At 50.2% G+C, this 16,730-nt stretch overlaps 7 protein-coding genes across 7 annotated transcripts in view; 3 read left to right on the plus strand and 4 right to left on the minus strand.

Moving 5' to 3' along the window:
• Positions 1-718: 718 nt before the first annotated feature.
• L228DRAFT_90431 (hypothetical protein) lies at positions 719-3,318 on the plus strand. Its single transcript, XM_018336951.1, has 2 exons — positions 719-1,515; positions 1,586-3,318. The coding sequence occupies exons 1-2, from the start codon at positions 1,139-1,141 to the stop codon at positions 3,267-3,269; spliced, it is 2,061 nt and encodes a 686-aa protein (XP_018189701.1). The 5' UTR covers positions 719-1,138; the 3' UTR covers positions 3,270-3,318.
• A 1,640-nt stretch (positions 3,319-4,958) lies between these two features.
• Positions 4,959-5,504, minus strand: L228DRAFT_90427 (hypothetical protein). Its single transcript, XM_018336950.1, has one exon. The coding sequence runs from the start codon at positions 5,404-5,406 to the stop codon at positions 5,008-5,010; it is 399 nt and encodes a 132-aa protein (XP_018189702.1). The 5' UTR covers positions 5,407-5,504; the 3' UTR covers positions 4,959-5,007.
• A 1,135-nt stretch (positions 5,505-6,639) lies between these two features.
• Positions 6,640-7,417, plus strand: L228DRAFT_237106 (hypothetical protein; the record flags this gene model as incomplete). The annotated part of the gene is made up of 2 exons (XM_018330896.1): positions 6,640-7,211; positions 7,288-7,417. The coding sequence occupies 2 exons, from the start codon at positions 6,640-6,642 to the stop codon at positions 7,415-7,417; spliced, it is 702 nt and encodes a 233-aa protein (XP_018189703.1).
• A 711-nt stretch (positions 7,418-8,128) lies between these two features.
• On the minus strand, positions 8,129-9,708 carry L228DRAFT_209009 (DEAD/DEAH box helicase; the record flags this gene model as incomplete). The annotated part of the gene is made up of 2 exons (XM_018329789.1): positions 8,129-9,233; positions 9,305-9,708. The coding sequence occupies 2 exons, from the start codon at positions 9,706-9,708 to the stop codon at positions 8,129-8,131; spliced, it is 1,509 nt and encodes a 502-aa protein (XP_018189704.1).
• A 662-nt stretch (positions 9,709-10,370) lies between these two features.
• Positions 10,371-11,191, minus strand: L228DRAFT_245036 (hypothetical protein; the record flags this gene model as incomplete). Its single annotated transcript, XM_018332066.1, has 1 exon — positions 10,371-11,191. A coding segment is annotated over exon 1 (284 nt), but the record flags the coding sequence as incomplete, so codon positions are not given.
• A 634-nt stretch (positions 11,192-11,825) lies between these two features.
• L228DRAFT_90593 (Pkinase-domain-containing protein) lies at positions 11,826-14,318 on the plus strand. The gene is made up of 6 exons (XM_018336954.1): positions 11,826-12,178; positions 12,255-13,118; positions 13,197-13,488; positions 13,545-13,914; positions 13,966-14,047; positions 14,097-14,318. Exons 1-6 carry the CDS (start codon positions 12,176-12,178, stop codon positions 14,142-14,144), a joined length of 1,659 nt encoding a protein of 552 aa, XP_018189706.1. The 5' UTR covers positions 11,826-12,175; the 3' UTR covers positions 14,145-14,318.
• Positions 14,319-15,055: 737 nt separating this feature from the next.
• L228DRAFT_90514 (hypothetical protein) overlaps positions 15,056-16,730 on the minus strand; it is a 3,188-nt gene continuing 1,513 nt past the window's right edge. Inside the window, exon 5 of the mRNA XM_018336952.1 lies at positions 15,056-16,636. Coding sequence (XP_018189707.1) covers positions 15,180-16,636 — 1,457 coding nt within the window. The 3' untranslated portion in view covers positions 15,056-15,179. The remainder of the gene's footprint in view (positions 16,637-16,730) is intronic.

Here is a 16,730-nt window from a genome sequence, read left to right on the forward strand (position 1 = left end):
CCGCCACCAATCGTGGAGAATATGCAGGTACCGGTGCTCTCTAATGCGATCGTCCCAGATCAACAGGGGGTGGGGTGACATGAAAAGAGCACAGAGGGGGAGAATCTGAGATTGGAATATTGATTGTTTGATTGATTGATCCAGATAACACCGAGGCCTATGGGCCACACAAGATCAACTGGCATATACATGGGATAATGCGAACGATTAGATGACTGAGTGATTCACTGCAAGGGGAAGTCTGAAGCCTGATGCCCAAGCTCCCTTCTCAGACTGAAGATTCTGAGGAAAATTGTCCGTCCAAACGGCTGATGAAAGTTGCTCTTTGACAGGCCGTTCGATGATCTGATTCCCGAAAGGGTAAAATGGGGGGCTTGCCCGGTACCCAAAACGTGTTCGGGAGCTGAAAATAGAAGTGCAATCAAAATTAAAGTACTGAACGTACTTTTCATTGGTTCTATAGCCGGGAGAGAATCAATCTAAACGCCCGTGATCAGTGCCGCGTTCAGCTTAGATACCACGCTAGTGCTGCCATTAGTTTAGCGTCTCGGCGAGTAATCTCGCTAAGCGTTTGACGTCCCGCGCGCTTAATCCTTCTATATTCATCTTGAAAGGCTTATTCAGGGAATCTTTACCCGACATGAGCCACTTATCGGTGGAACCGCCACAACTTATCAGAAGGCTACGCCAGTGGTGCAAGCTCCACCTGCTGCCTCCACCTCTCTGAAAGGTGATATTCAACATCTAGTCCATTGAATAGGCATGACCATCGTGCCTATGGTGATTATGTATACTTGAACTGCCAATATTTTGTATAAGCAGGTCTTATCAAACCTCATCCTATCTTCGCCACGGGCTTGGAAATAGCTCGGGATTTTCTGGTCAATTTCGGCTATACGGTGCACACGCTTGAATGGAATTAGACTACATCGCTGACGTTCCACACCCGCAACCAGCTCAAATCAGCGCGGCGCTTTTGCTGAAGTCTTCGCTCCGGCATTACCCAGCTTGAGCTGACAATCACAGCAATTGACGACCGAGCATTGTTCAAAGCCTTGGACACGAAGGAAGGAAGCTTCCCCACCAACACTTCACCAATCCGAGTGACTCTGCTGTGAAATAGTTTGTTGGTCCTACAATGAGCGGAAGACGCTCGCCTCCACCCCTGCCGCCGCGGTCCAATGGTGGCGTTACTCCATCTGCGAGCGAAATGCCATCTTTTCACCAAGATGTTCAGTCCACTGGAACTACTCGGATACCGGAAAGCCTCTCCTCTTCATCTCTGGCGTCCATATTGCCAACGACTTCAGAATCATCCCTAGATAAAAGGACTCTATTGCTCATATATATTCACGGGTTTATGGGCAATGAAACCAGTTTCCAAAGCTTTCCAGCTCACGTTCACAATGTGATTGCTGCATCCCTGGCGGATACCCATATAGTATGTTCCAAAATATACCCTAAATATCGGTCGAGACAACCAATAGAATATGCGAGAGACAATTTTAGCCAATGGTGAGTAATTTCTCGACAGACGGGGATTACTGAGTTCTAGTCAACAGCTAATTTTCTTTTTTGTCATCAGGCTAGAATCCATAGAAAATCCCAACACTGATGTGATACTCCTTGGTCATAGCATGGGTGGCCTGCTATCTGCTGAGGTTGCGCTCTTGCGTACCAGGTATCCGTTCTATGGGCAAGCGTTTCGACACCGCATTCTTGGAACGATCAGTTTTGACACCCCCTTCCTGGGCATGCATCCAGGAGTCATATTGAGCGGAATTGGCAGTCTATTCCGTCCTGATTCGGGCCCCTCCACTCCGTCTCCAGAGACCGATTCCAACAACAGCGAGAATTTCAAAGTGGATGATGTGAAGACCACTTCTGATAATGGTTTGGGTGAATCGAGCTCTACGTCTTTTGCAAATGTTTCGATCGATTCAATTTCGGATTCAACATTGCCTATGGGGGCTCCTCAGGAAACACCACTTAATTCAGCTCCTCTTGACCTCAATTTCAACCCACCATTTCCCACCGACGTTCGACTTCCCGTGCGATCGAGCTTAGATAACGCATTGCATTTCGTCACAAAGCATTATGGTGGGCTCACGGTAGCAACGAAGCGCTATGTAATGTCGCATCTTCAGTTTGGAGCATGTCTTGCGGATTACTCAAGCTTGCAATCCCGCTATCAAAAGATTCGGGAATTAGAAAGAATCCCTGATCACGATGCCAGGCCGCGTGTTCGATTTGTGAACTATTATACAGCGAGCACTGGGAGGTTAGCAAAGGGAAAGCAGCCTCCGCCAGAAGATTTATCGACAAAGGAAAATGAGTCTCCAGTCACAGCGGCAGAGGCAGCAACAAAAGCAACAGAAGTTGCGCCTTCCGTTGCATTGGAGCAAGGTATAGATACGCTTGCAATCAGTGCTAATCCACAGCAAACTTCCAGTGCATCTTTGACCGAGAGCTTCGAACAAGAAGAAGCCAGTAAAGAAGAAGTTTCAGAGGATAGTCAAGTCTTAGAAGACATGCCAGAGGAGCCGCTTACATTATTGGAACCTTTACCGATCGAAGATAACCACGACGAGCTTGTCAACGCTATGCAGACCTCTGTTCCCAATGAAGAGGATATTGGCATTGAGGCTGAAAATAGCAACATCCCGTCTCAATCGCCTCGTGATGCATTGCCCCCTTTGCCCCCAAGGCCACAGGAGCCCCCTGCCTTTGATGGGTCGCTCTACAGCGACATCGATACACGAAAGCTTGCAGAGAAGGAACATGGTCGTGACGTGAAGGCCTATCAGCGAGCTCTCAAAGACCGCGAAAAGGCAAGAAAGGAGCGGGAGAAACTAGTTCAAAAGCGGGAAAAGAAGGCCAGGCAGGAGCTGGAAAAACAGCTAAAGCTCGAGAAAAAGCAAAAAGAAATACGCGAAAAGGAGCAACGAAAGAAGGATCTCGCAACTGCCGCGGCGTCAGACCGGGACTCCAGATCCGGTCACCTTGACGAGCACACAAAATCAACGAGCAACAAGGAAAAGAAAAAGAAGGATAAGAAATTCTGCATGTTGCCGCCCAAGGTCAATGGTCAGCGTGATCCAACCTGGATACGAGTCCACATGGAAGGAGTGGATGAAGTCGGAGCACATTGTGGGTTGTTCTTTCTGAGTAAAACCTACGAGCAGCTTGTTGGAGACGTGGCTTCAAGGATTGAGGAATGGGTGCGTGAGGATCTGTGCTCCAAGGAGACACTATCAGGTAAAGAATGAGCAGTTTACGAAGTGTCAGCGAGATCATCTCTATCCAATGCAGTTGCATCACATAACATGCTCCGGCCATGTGGGGTGGTCGTTTTTAGGTTTAGGACTATCTGCCTTCAACGGCGCACGACGTCTGCTGTAAAAGGCTCCCTTCGTCTCTCCGCTGGGTGTCATGTGAACTTTCCTGGAAAGACATAGATGCACGTGCACATTCCATTCCGGCCACACGTGGATGTGTCATGCGAAAACAGAATTCTCCATCCTCCAGACCTACCTCCAAGGGCGCTTCTAAAGGCATCATTTTGCCAAGTTCGTCAGCATTGACGATTGAATCAGCGTCAGCCCGCCGTGCCAAGTGTTATGACATGTTGGACACCAACCAATTTGATCATCTCGCGGCTTCTATTCGACATCTTTGGTAAAAACTTCAACTATCTGTCGAAGCGAGGAGATGCAGACAAATATACTATTTACGCATGGTGAGAACAAGGTCGCTGTCGCTTCATGGATCGAGAAGACTGGAAAGCAATCCACCAGCGGTCTTCAATCTTTCCTTCTGGTATGGTCGGTTCTTTGATACGCCTAGTATATATTCGCAGCGGCGGATATTCTTATAATTGAGCGTCAAGGGCGCCCTGCACCTTGCTCTCTCAAGCATTTCTTTCGTCCTTTTTCTTGGATGTTGAAACATACATGTCTTGATCGTCCTTAGCACCTCAAACATGACGACCTTTTCCGATCATTACTCTGAAGAGACTATTTTTGAGCAATACATTGAACATGGCATGGAGAGCCGGGACGCCGCAACAGCTCCGCACGATAGTATTCGTGTTAGGTGTTGTGCCATCGCTTCTTGTCGAGGTAATATCGCAGATGCTGCGGTTGCAAACAACACAGTCGAACAATGTTACATTTCAGCGAGACTCACGGATGTACTAACCCCTAGCTTATGTTTAAATCACTTGACTTATCCTTCCTTATCCCCAGGAAGATTCGATTTGGCAGATTAAAAGATGCTGGTTCAGGAGAGATACAGGTGTGCTGCTATTCATAGCTACACTCTCATCTCCACTTGCTAATTTCCCCCACAACAAATCACAGCAAGGGGGAGATTACATGTATACTATATATTACAAACGACTGATTACAAGAATCGAACTACTCCGTACTAGAGTGTTCTATGTCACCTTGATCGCGGCCATGCAGAATGATGCCATTGAGTTCTCTACAAGAATGGCTGCTTCCGTTTATAAATTTTTTTTTTTTCATCACTCGTGGTCAATGGTCGGCCGTGCTAGTGTTACGCTTTGTTAGTTTACCCAACAGTATTACGCAACTGCAAAGGTAAATTTCTTCAAGGACCAGGACTGGAAACAGACGGCAACTGAATTTATCGCGATCCTTAGGGCATATCGGCCTTACATGTGATTTGTTGACGCGGCCAGAGGTAAACTGGTTTGTGAGTCCAATTTGATTGGGTTGAAATGGGCTGGAGGGAAAATGATCGACGTAAGTCCAAGTCTCTGGGCACAGGGAAAAGATGGAACCGGATTACTCTACTCATGCCAATGCACTGGCGTTTCCTTCTAACCATACCAGCTGTGGTAAAGGCGTCAATGCGTTTTCTTCGCTCCCAGGTAAATAGGTAGGTAGGTATTCATATTGAGAGTGACATGGTAATGCATCTCTAAATGATACAAATTACCAGAAGGATTCTCGCTCTCGAGTGGCTTGTCGCACGAGGCGTTTATTTGACAAGGTTGTCCATGGTACAAGGAACATGCTCGACGCGTGAAGTTTGAGGAACGTACTCCGTATAAACAATGATGCAGGAGCGGCACAATAAACTACCTACGTAGCTGTCGGACTGCACCTCGGTATCCCCCAAAGCGTCCAACCCATGGACGAGATTTACCGCAGTAAATCCTTTGGGATACTTTAGTGGTCTCAAAGAGCTCGAGAACCAATAGGACGGGGACGCATAAATGAGGTTTTCCCTCATTAAGCAAGGACGAGAGTTCGCTTTGGACTCCCCAAGAGACGCATGAACATGGAAATAAGGGCAAAAGAGTGGATACGAGATCGACAGACCATGGGCGCTGTCCAACAGACGGATCGGGAGAACCAAGCTTCTCAGAATAGCCATGAAAAGCCATCCACCGGACAGGGTTTCTCGTTAGGGTTAGAGAGGAAGAAAGGTGTACCGGTCGCAATCATTATTGTTCAGAAGGATGCACAAAGTGGTGAGTAAGAAGAAAACAAAGCACTTGCCCCTGCCTTCTTGATCAATGATAGATATTGATGAACTCAGCCTCTTTGATTCTTTGTTTGCAGCATTACAATGGAAGAGTGTCGAGCTGTTGTTCTTCTTTGTCGATATTCCTTGCCCTTCTTTGTTTTGATTTGCTTTGAGAGGACAAGCCGTGATCATCGGTCTTTGTGTGGGCGTGAGCAAAGACCAAACAATGACTAACCAATAAAAGACCCCAAGTGGGACAGTCCCTAGGTTTGCCCCCTGCTAGCTCAGGGGCAGACCAAACTGACATGCTCGCTTGTGGTTGGTCACCCGGGCGGATCCCATGCGGGACCTGCATTAGTGTGAAACCAGGCGGTGTGTTTGCTCCCCTCGTCCCACCCCCCTTTTGCCTCCTTTTCCTTTCCCCCCTGAAGAAGCCACGCATTGATCGGGATTATTGGCTTACCGTTAGACGTCTTTGGCGGTTGTTGGCTGATGGCTGACTGGTTTGCTTGTCAAAAGATGACGGTGGCCGGCGACACGCCTGGATTTCCCTCATGACCAAAACCCAGTCCGGTGGCCCTCGTGTGGATGGTTAGTCGCCCTGAGAGGGCTTCTTTGAGCTGTTGGAGCAGTGATGATCTTGTTCAGTTGACGCACCACCAACCCCGATACCAACGACTCAGGGACCGAGCGAGACAAGGTCCCTTGTCTTGCAACTTGACAGTGACATGCAGAATGGAAGAACTTTAGCCTTGAGCTCTTGTATCTCTTTCTCGCCTCCCGACCCTAAACGACGATAGCAAACCATCCCAGCCTATATGACCCCATTCACTAAGAGTCGGAGGATCTGCTCTGGCTTAATCTCCCGTCCTGTATCTTGCGAATTGGCCCTTCTTTTAACCCTCCCTCTCCCCTCTTCTTGTTCTTGCTTCTCTTCTTCTTTTCTTCTTTCTTCTTCACGCAGATACGCCCGTTCCATTCTTTTTTTAATACCCAGCAACTTTCAGACCGAATTTACAGGTCATCCACTCTTTCCAGAGATCAAACACCAGTTTCCAACTCACTACAATCCCTCGTTTTTTCAAACTCTTTTAAGAAGAATTTTTTAATTCCACACAAACAATCCAAAAATCAATCAAGATGCGCTTCACTATTGCCGCCACCGCCGCCTTCTTCGCCACTGCCGCCATGGCCCAGGTCAACGTCGACCAGCGCGACGTTACCGTCTATCAGACCCAGGTCGACACCATCACCTCTTGCGGTCCTGAGGTTACCAACTGCCCTGCTCGCTCTCACTCGAGCACCGCTGCTCCCGTCAGCACCACTCCCTCGAGCGCCGCTGTCGTGCCTACCAGCAGCTCTGTCGTCGCCCCCGTGAGCTCGGTCCCCTCTAGCAGCCCCATTGCTTCCAGCAGTCCCGTCGCCTCCAGCCCCGTTGCCTCCAGCCCTGTCGCTTCCAGCGCCCCCGTCTTCACCTCTTCTGCTCCTGCTGGCGAGTGCACTCCCGTCACCTACTGGAGCACCGTCACCGTCACTGCTGGTGGCTCCTCCACCTTGACTCCTTACTACCCCACTGGCACCGGCAGCTCTGGCTCTGGCTCCGGCTCCGGCTCCGGTTCTGGCTCTCCTTCGGGCTCTGGTGCCTACTACCCCTCTGGCACCGGCACTGGTGCTTACTACCCCACCGGTACCACCGGCACCAAGTCCTCTGGGTAAGCATTCTCTTTTTTTCCTGACTAGCTTTGTTCAATTTGTCTCCGTGACCTGATGGCTGACAATAATAAATAGCTCCAACACTCCCCTCTCTCCTAGCTCCACCAACCCCTCTGCTTTCACTGGTGCTGCTAGCAGCCTGACTGGCTCCAACTCTCTCGCCATCGCCGGTCTCGCTGCCGCCGCTGCCTACATCCTTGCTTAAATCAATGGATGAAGTAGTTGGGTAGTTAATGGTCTTCGTTTGGTCTTTCTGTTTGGAAATCAAGCTACGGCCAGGTTGGAATGGGGTTTGGATTCAATTCGTGTTAAACTTTTCAAAATCTATGCCTGGGACCGGGTAACGTGACAGGAATGCAAATACTTGGGGAAACTCAACCTGGGTTTAAACCTTGATGGCTGAAACGCGGGCGAGGTTCTCGGAAGTGGATGCCTCTCTGTTCATTCTCGTTCTTGGGCGAGGCGGTTACCTTTCTACCTTTTTACATCTATTTTTCACGCAGAAAGCTGTGTTAGAGGCCATCTACCATGGTCGTTAATAGTGCGTTTGCGCAGTGCGGATGTTCAATAATACTTCTCTTCAAGACTTATTACCGAGTTGACTCTTTCGGTTGCGATTGTGAATGAAGTGATATGCTGTATACTATTGTCGATACTAGACTCATCCGATGAACTGAGATGTCTAGTCTAATCACCTAATATCCATTGATCCAACGCCAGGCTCTAAATCCTCAAAAAAAGAAATGGATTATCCGTCGGCGCAGAACTTTTCCCGAAACGATTCCTTTCTAAATGAAGATATGATGAAGGGATGTATAAGCTGGATCTAGCATCTGTATCCAGCGAAAAAATGAAAACGATAACAGGGTGAAGAAAAAAAAGAGGAACTCAAATAAGAGAAGGGAAGGGGGAAAAGCTACTTGTAAGCCATCAATTTCCCCAATCTTCTACTTCCACCATGCCCGTCTCTTCTCCTCTTACCACCGACTTCCCTGCCCTCTTCAATTTCCAGAATGGCCTCTCGTTTCCTTTCTCCCACAATCTTGAGACCGTCACGGACGACTCTCGTCTCGATATTGACATCTTCGCCTTCGTCATACTCGACCATTTTGCGGCCAACACGCTCCTCAATGGCAAGGACGAGCGCAACGTCGCGCTGTCCGACCAGCGTGACGGCATCACCAGAGCGACCGGCACGAGCCGTACGTCCGACTCGGTGAATATAGTCGTCCGGATCGCGAGGGACGTCGTAGTTAATGACGAGCGCAACCTCGGGAATGTCCAGACCACGAGCGGCGACGTCGGTGGCGACGAGGATCCGGGCAGCGCCTGCGCGGAAGCGGGACAGGTTGTCGATACGCTGGCGTTGCGCGAGACCGCTGTGGAGAGATGTCACTCGGTGCTCGAGTAACCGCAGCATGTGCTCGAGCATGGTCGCCGTGGCGGTGCGGTTGGTGAAGATGATGGTCGGGCGGGAGATATTTGCGGGGGTCAGGAGGAGGATGTGCAGGAATACCTCGCGGTGGGTGGTGGGGACTTGGAGATAATGTTGGCGCAGAGTCTGCGGGATAGCGAGCACGGCGGTGTCGACTTCGCATACGAAGACTTCTTTCTGGGGCTTGGCTCCCGGGGCCAAGGATTGCTGTCGAGAGTCTTTGAGTGCGCGCACTTCTGGAGTCACGGTTGCAGTGAATAGGCATGTCTGCCGCTCCATTGGCGGAGGCAAGACGGAAAGACAAGTCTCCACGTCAGGTAACATGCTGCCGTGCCCGCTGGCTAAAAGTCGGTCTGCTTCGTCGAGCACCACGAACCGTGCCCGTCGTAGTCCGCAGATGGTGTCTTCGCCGGATGTGCTGATGTGGTCGGCCAGACGGCCGGGGGTGGCAATGACAACGTGGGGTCGCTGGGAGAGGGCCAGGGCTTGCTCTCGCATGTCTGCGCCGCCGGTTACGAGAATGGGTTTGAGGTTTTGTGATGCGGATATGGCTTTGAACTGTTCGTAGATTTGGAGTGCAAGTTCTCTGGGAGAAAAAAAAAAAGAGCATTAGATTGGGACTTTTGCGAGGGGGGATTTTAAATTGGAAAGGCGTACCTTGTCGGCGTCAAGACCACGGCGTAGATACCTACTGGATCCACGGCCCATTTCTGCAAGATAGGCACGGCAAAGGCCATTGTTTTACCCGAACCAGTTCGACTTCCTCCGATGCAGTCCTTGCCCTTGAGAATCTCGGGGATGCAGCCCTTTTGAATGCCCGTCGGTCGAGTAATAGCCATGGCGGACAGGGCGGCAATAAGCCATGGATGAACACCCAAGGATGCAAAGCTGGTCTTGGACGAGAGTGCGCTTTCGACAGCACTGCCATTGTCGAGGGAAGAAGGGGCTTTTGTTGGTCTTGAGCCGTCAACTTTCTTTGCCGCGGCTGTGCGAGAGACGGCGTTTGCGGTTCGTGGTTTTATTCGTGAAATGCTCGTGCTCGTTCTTGATGCTGTCGCCATTGGCGCAGGGGCCGCTGGTTCGGGGCTGGATGAGGCTGAGCGTGTCTCAACTTTTCTGCGCTTTCTAGACCCATTGGTTGCAATGTCCACGTGCGAAGAAGAATCGGTATCTGAACCTGAACCTGAACCAGAGCCAGATTCGTTTGCTTCTTCTTCTGATGATGATGATGAATGGTTCGACACAACGTCGTCTTCAAGCGGTGAAGATCGCAATGACATGTCTTTTGCGATCATGACGAATATTATACGTCTAGAGTTGTAGCTGCGCGGGGAATAGTGGTGGTTGCGACGGGCAAATTTTCATGAAAATTGTCAAACACAGGTCCAAAACATCAAGATACAAAAAATATCGGTGGTGGCGGCTTTTCTTCGGCTCTCGGCGGTCGATACTGATTACCCAAATAGGAAAGTTTTCTTACTCCTCGCTGCTTGTACTCCAGTGCTCATCTGGAGGTACAGCAACTATGCCATTCCACAAAAACTTGGTTGGAGATTTCTTCTCAAGCTGAAATCCATTTCTCTACGAGGTGACTGGGCTTGGGAATGGCTGATGCAGTATTGGATCAATGACCATGATGACTGCGTAAGGTGCGTCATTGGACATCAACCTCATCGTCATTCATGTTCAGCTGCTTACACTCTGCATATTCTTTCTGCCTTCTACTGAATGCCATTGCATTGATGCTGTTACACCGTATTTACACAAAAAGTCAAAAGGACAATTTTTTTCAAACCTATGAGTATCCCTTTTTTTGGTATCTTTAGGCAAGACCTGTGTTATCTCTCTCGTGGAAGTTCTGTCCTTGCAACGATGAGACGAGCTACTGTGCGGCACAGCGTCATCGTCACAACGCTCAATGAGGCTCAATTCTTTTTTTTTTTTTCAATCAAATTTCGATTTTCTTCTGCGCCAGGATGCATCTGTGTGGTTAGGGACATGTTGGTAGGCAGACATAGGCCTTCTCCAACATTCCTTTGTTCCCGCTTGAGCTGACACGCGGCCCCCAAGCGGCAAGAAAAGCTTCGGGATGTGACTGTTTCCCCCTCTCGGCCCCTCGTCCACCAACAAGCGCGGGCCTCTCAGCCCGGCGGTTAAGCCTGGTCGGAAGTATCCAAGGGCTTCCACAAATCCAAATACAGCGTTCAAAGACGATGAAGATGCGCGTTTCATATCTTGTTGAATTGATTGGTTTCCGGTGACGCACTATCCAGGTAGACTCTTGCGGAAATGTGCTCGATTCAGCCTCTCTTGTCAATATCACCGTCGATCAGAAGAGTTCAGTAACGAGGAACAGCCATCCAACAACCCCGAGAGTCTTTGTCGTCGGATGGGTACAGCTGCATGTGCCATGTCCATGTAAAAAGACTGCCATCCCAAAGTGAAATACCGCTGCCTCCCTTCTTGCTTGGCTGTCCGGCAACTCTGGGGATTCTCTCCCCCCCTTTCCCCTTCTCTTTTGACTCTACCCAAAACACTCCTCTTCTCTTTCAATCTTTATTTCTTCGTTTTAGCTGGAATAAAATATCATTGCCTTTGTGATATTTGGGCGAACCCCGATATCAATGGTTTCTTCCCCTCGTGCTTCTATAGATACGTGACAACTATAGAGCTCAGCTTTCTGAAAGCTGCTCATTGAGATCTCTCCTCCTCTCTCCCGCTTTCCTGGAGGTTGGATCCGCAACGACAACGGACCATACCCTGTCCCTCTTGAGACTTGTTCCCCCCCAGTGCGTCCAGATCACATTGACCCCCAAGACATCCACCATCTCCCTCCTTGTCCTCGTCGTCCTCCTTTTTTCCTTGAATCGCCCTCCACCACTACTATCGCTACTCGTATTCTTACTCCTCCCTACAATTACGACTTTGACCAACGTTACCTTTTCCCTTTTAATTTCGCTCGCTTGGTGGATCCGTGGATCCGTGGAGTCCAAATCGACGGCGTCTTTTGTATCGAGACCTCGATTCGCACCATTGACGCAAGGGTCCCCGCCCACCCCGTGGGATCGTCCGGACCGCTCGAACGCGCACCACCTGTCCCCCACCTTACTTTGAACTTTCAGCGTTATACTTACTATTCCATCTCCGATCCACCCACTACTCTTCAACCTGACGCATCCTTTGTCGTCATTTCCCTCGTGAGGTCTTGTGCGAGCAGCCTTGCTGGGCAGGCGCTGCGGTTTTCGTGAATCGTTTTGGTCGCTGTCGTACCATCTTGCTTGTTCTCGTCATCATTATATTCCATCTAGAGCTACAATCACCGCCCTTGGCATATCGGCCTCTCGTCTTCTCCCGTTCAGCTCATTTTGGCATTTCATCTGAAGCGTCATCTTGCGGTTCTCGCATGCATCATCATCATAAACCATTTTATCTCCGTCTTGAATGATACGCTTTTTCGTTCCTACACTATAATTCGCAGTACTTGATTGGAGCTCGCGTGGACACTCTCTGCCTCTAAGCAACGAATTCATGGTAAGTGAAATGGCTGTTTAATTTAACCCTAGATAGACTTGCATCAGGCTGACTTTGCAATTTGTTCAATTCCCAGAATCTCGCACCGCCCGAATCGAACCATCCTTCCAACATGTCCTCCCCGGCGCCGCTGCTGCGGCCACCCATCCCCGGCGGTCATCGCAACAATAATGGAGGACCTAAACCTCCCCGGTTGGGCCTTTCAATTCCTCCATCTCCTCGTGTCAAACCAGTAAATGGCCCTGTGCAGCAGCTAGAACCGGTCCAACCACCTCCACAAATGTATCCGACCCAACACCAAACCCCTCCTCCGTCTCAACCTTCATCTCAACCTCCGATGCCTTCGACGATGGCGCCTCCACCACTGCAGCCGCAGCCTCATAGACCAGCCTTACCACGCCTTCAGCTTGCAACACCGATGGGTGGAGCCGGTACTCCGCCTGCCAGCGTTCCAATGCAGAATGGCCGACGGCCATCACTGCAGCCGCTCATGGTTCCCACGGGCAGCAGCAGTTATGGTGAGGCACATTCGCAATCAAGGTCGAGCAGCTTTAGCGGTCTAGATGTTGGACGGGCTAGCGGTGTCGGCTCTGCTGTCACGTCTTCCTCGTTTCCTAAGCTCACCTTGAACATGAATTTTCGCCCGGCCCAAGGCTCGTCAGACCCCGTGTCCGCTGCTGGCTCGGTGTACTCGGATCGAGCATCGGGCGATGGCGGTGTTGCGATGGAGAGGGATGACAGTATGAACGGTCTTCCAGACCTTGAAAAGTTAAGCCTGGAGAAAGGCCGGCCTTTGGACGTGGAGGACCTGGATGATAATGGCTGGCGAGCAGCTAGCATGGAAAAGCGTATCGTAGAATTGGGAAGCCTTGGAGAGGGTGCAGGTGGTGCTGTCACCCGTTGCATGCTCCGAGGAGGCAAGACGGTGTTTGCCCTCAAGGTAAGCATGGGCAACTGGTTTTCATGAAGCATTGACAACCTTGCATCGGAAATGAGCTACGTTAACGCTAATCAATAGATTATCACCACCGATCCCAATCCGGACGTCAAGAAACAGATTGTTCGAGAGCTCAACATCAACAAGAGCTGCAATTCTGCGCATGTCTGTCAATACTATGGCGCGTTTGTCGACGACTCCACCGGTACCATTTCCATTGCCATGGAGTTCTGCGAGGGTGGTAGTCTGGATAGTGTTTACAAAGAGGTCAAGAAGCTGGGTGGCCGCACAGGGGAGAAGGTTCTTGGCAAAGTTGCCGAGGGTGTCTTGAATGGATTGACATATCTTCACGGGCGAAAGATTCTTCATCGGGGTAAGATTTGCAAAAAAGATAAAGAAGGTTTGAACATAGCTAAGTGTCATTTCTAGACATCAAGCCATCCAATATTCTCCTCTGCCGAAATGGCCAGGTGAAGCTGTGCGACTTTGGCGTTAGCGGCGAGTTTGGCACCAAGGGTGACGCCAACACTTTTATCGGCACATCGTACTACATGGCGCCTGAGCGAATCACGGGACAATCCTATACTATTACATCGGACGTGTGGTCGCTGGGTGTCTCGCTCCTGGAGGTGGCGCAGCATCGGTTCCCCTTCCCAGCCGATGGAACGGAGATGCAGCCTCGTGCGGGTCTGATTGATCTGTTGACGTATATTGTTCGTCAGCCAATCCCTAAACTCAAAGACGAGCCAGATGCAGGTATCAGGTGGAGCGAGAATTTCAAGTACTTTATTGAATGCTGGTAAGTGAGCGTAATCGATTTGTAGCTGAGCTACTGGCTGATTCCCCGTAGTCTCGAAAAGGAACCGCGCCGAAGAGCAACACCCTGGCGGATGCTGGAACATCCGTGGATGCTCGAAATGCGGTCCAAGAAGGTAGCTATGTTCTCTGCTCCTTTGATGGAATTTTTCTAATAATAAATAGGTCAACATGGAACATTTCCTCAAGCAAGTCTGGGATTGGAAAGACTAGACTATAGCATAACCTTCGACAAAAAAAAGACATAGAGCGCTCCCAGCAATTGTATATTCGAGTTTCTTTTCCCCTCGACCATAAGACTATTTCGCGCTCATTCGGCATGCAATCGCATCTAATGCCGAAGAAGAGCATAAGGCATTTCGAGTGTTACCTCGTACCGATCAAACTGTGTGAGAGGTTCTTCTTGCAACCGCTCCAAGTCTAGCGAAGCGATATTTTTTTCTCATCAGTTCAGTCATCCATTTCGACTTTGGATAAATTTCGTCATGCCTCACATTTTATCTTTGAAATCATGATGATAAACATGACTGTCAGAAGAAGAAGAACCAAGGACCCGTGATCTATTCACACTTAATTTTAGTTTTCGTTCGTATCAATTTTTGTTTTGTCCTTTTGGCATACCAGCGGCAAGGGTAGCGGTACATCAAGCACGCCGAGCGCACACTTTTTGTTACTGGGCTCCGTTTTTTACTCCCTTTTCGTCCCCTCTGTCGAGCACGCATAAGGCACAATCTGGTTATATATATATCACACGAGGCATTTGCATTTTACATTTACCTTTCTTTTCCCATCAAATCAATGTCTCTCTCTCTCTCTATCTCTTAGCACTCACTCTCCTTGGAACATCCCTGCCCTCCTGTCATCACATCCTTGGCAAGGAACGTTAATCTCCTGTTGTTCAGCACGCACGGCATTTCAGCATCGGGGACATGGTGTCCCCTTCTTTGTTAGCCCTTCCTTTTAAATTTTTTTCGTCCCTTTCTTTTTTCTATGTTCCCGATCCCTTTCGTTCCGGACTTAAATGTGTGCTAGAGACCAGAGAGCATTTCGAGTTTTAAAACCAAAGCCAGCCAGATGAATGTAAAGAAGCATGTACTGTACATAATTTATCACTCTTGGATATTCTTTTATCTCGTGTCATTAACCTACGTATATATATAAACCTTATATATATATATATTATGTTCGATCCCGTTTGGTGTATGTATACATTGTTTATAATAATGTTCGTCAATCTCATAGGGTCTCTCATCCTTGTTCGTTAGGTGTATGAGTATCTCCAGTATCGTTTCGGCGACTGCGCGTGCTACTTCGTCGTCGGACCGACGTTGTCGCTGCTGTAGCAGGACCTGCAGGATGAGCGGCCGCAGCAGCAGGGGGAGGCTGATCAGTCAATTCGATACCTTCTTCTCCATTATCACCACCCCAGCCACCACCATTTCTTCCGCCATTGTTGTTGTAGTCATTGTTACTGCTTGTGCCTGTACCCGTATCTGTACCGGCGCCTGAGTCGTCAAGTACATGCGCTGCGGCAAAAGGATGTCGGCGTGTTTCTTTTGCTTCCTTTGGTGCTGCCGACCTCGCGGTGCGTGCGGTCCCTGCCGCCGCCGCCTCCGCCTCCGCCTCCGCCTCCCGAGGATAGGAAGACGGAGGAAAGGGAAGGGGATGTCGCATTTCGCCACGTTCCAGTCCATCTGATTCTTCCAAGGGCGTGCCTGTGCCTGTGCCTGTGCCTCCTGTACCAGTATTACTCGACTCGCGGGCCGGCTCATACAAATCCTGACTCTCGGGGGTCGTTTCCTCCTCCTCCTCTCCCATACCGTCGTCATCGTCGTCGTCCTCGCCGTAATTCCCACCCACAGACTCCATGGTAAACGGACTCGCAGTGGGCGCGTCCAGCACGGCCAATTCGTCGTTCGTAAAAAGTCCATACTTGCACTGCGGATACGGCAGGACGAAACTCCGCAGGGGGATAAGTAAGAGGACGATAATGGGGAATCCGATAGCGGCAATGGTTTGCGAAATGGCAAACGTGGCGCCGAATCCGAGCAGTTGGACTACCGTGAATACGTGGACGGCTGTGAAGCGGGATGTGAATTGGGAAAGGTAGGATGATGCTGGCGAAGACGATGAGTGCTTTCGATGATGGCGGTGGCTGGCAAGGCCGGTGGGAGGATGAGAAGAAGAACCAGGGTCGGAGTGAGGATTCGCGGCACGTCTCCTCCATGGCAGACGATAGGTAGAAAGCCGCTTGAATGGGTCGCTGGCAGGAGTATGTGCGGCGTCGCGGCAGATAAAGACGAGTTTCTTGGTGATGCCATTGGCCTCGAGGGCTTGGACGCCCATGACGAAGAAGAGCCCCGCGAGGACGCCCTGGGGGATGAGGTGCACGACGATAAGCAAGGGCCCGGTCATGGTGCCGAGGGTGAGCAGGCCCTGGGCGAGATTACTGACGCGTTGCTCGACGACGTGGTCGACGACGCGGTACGTTTTGCCCTTGTGCGACTCGTCAATGTCGTCGCTGACCAGACGGGTGGCGCAGAGGGCGTTGGTGTGGAAGGGTGCTTGCGGGATGAGACCGTTGGGGAAAGGGACGCCGAGAAGTCCGGCCACGCCGGTGGTCAGGCCGAGCAGGAAGAGGTCCCAGTGGAACCCGGCAGGCTTTTTGAGTGGGAATTCCGTGCCTTGGGCCATAAGGGAGGATACTGGATGGTAGTTAGAATTTAGGTGTAAGCCGGGTTATGGGGATTAAAGGGGCAATCGGAAGAGAAACAATGAAAAGAGAAACAATGGGAAAAA

This window comes from Xylona heveae, assembly GCF_001619985.1.
Source record: "Xylona heveae TC161 unplaced genomic scaffold L228scaffold_3, whole genome shotgun sequence".
Classification (NCBI taxonomy): domain Eukaryota; kingdom Fungi; phylum Ascomycota; class Xylonomycetes; order Xylonales; family Xylonaceae; genus Xylona; species Xylona heveae.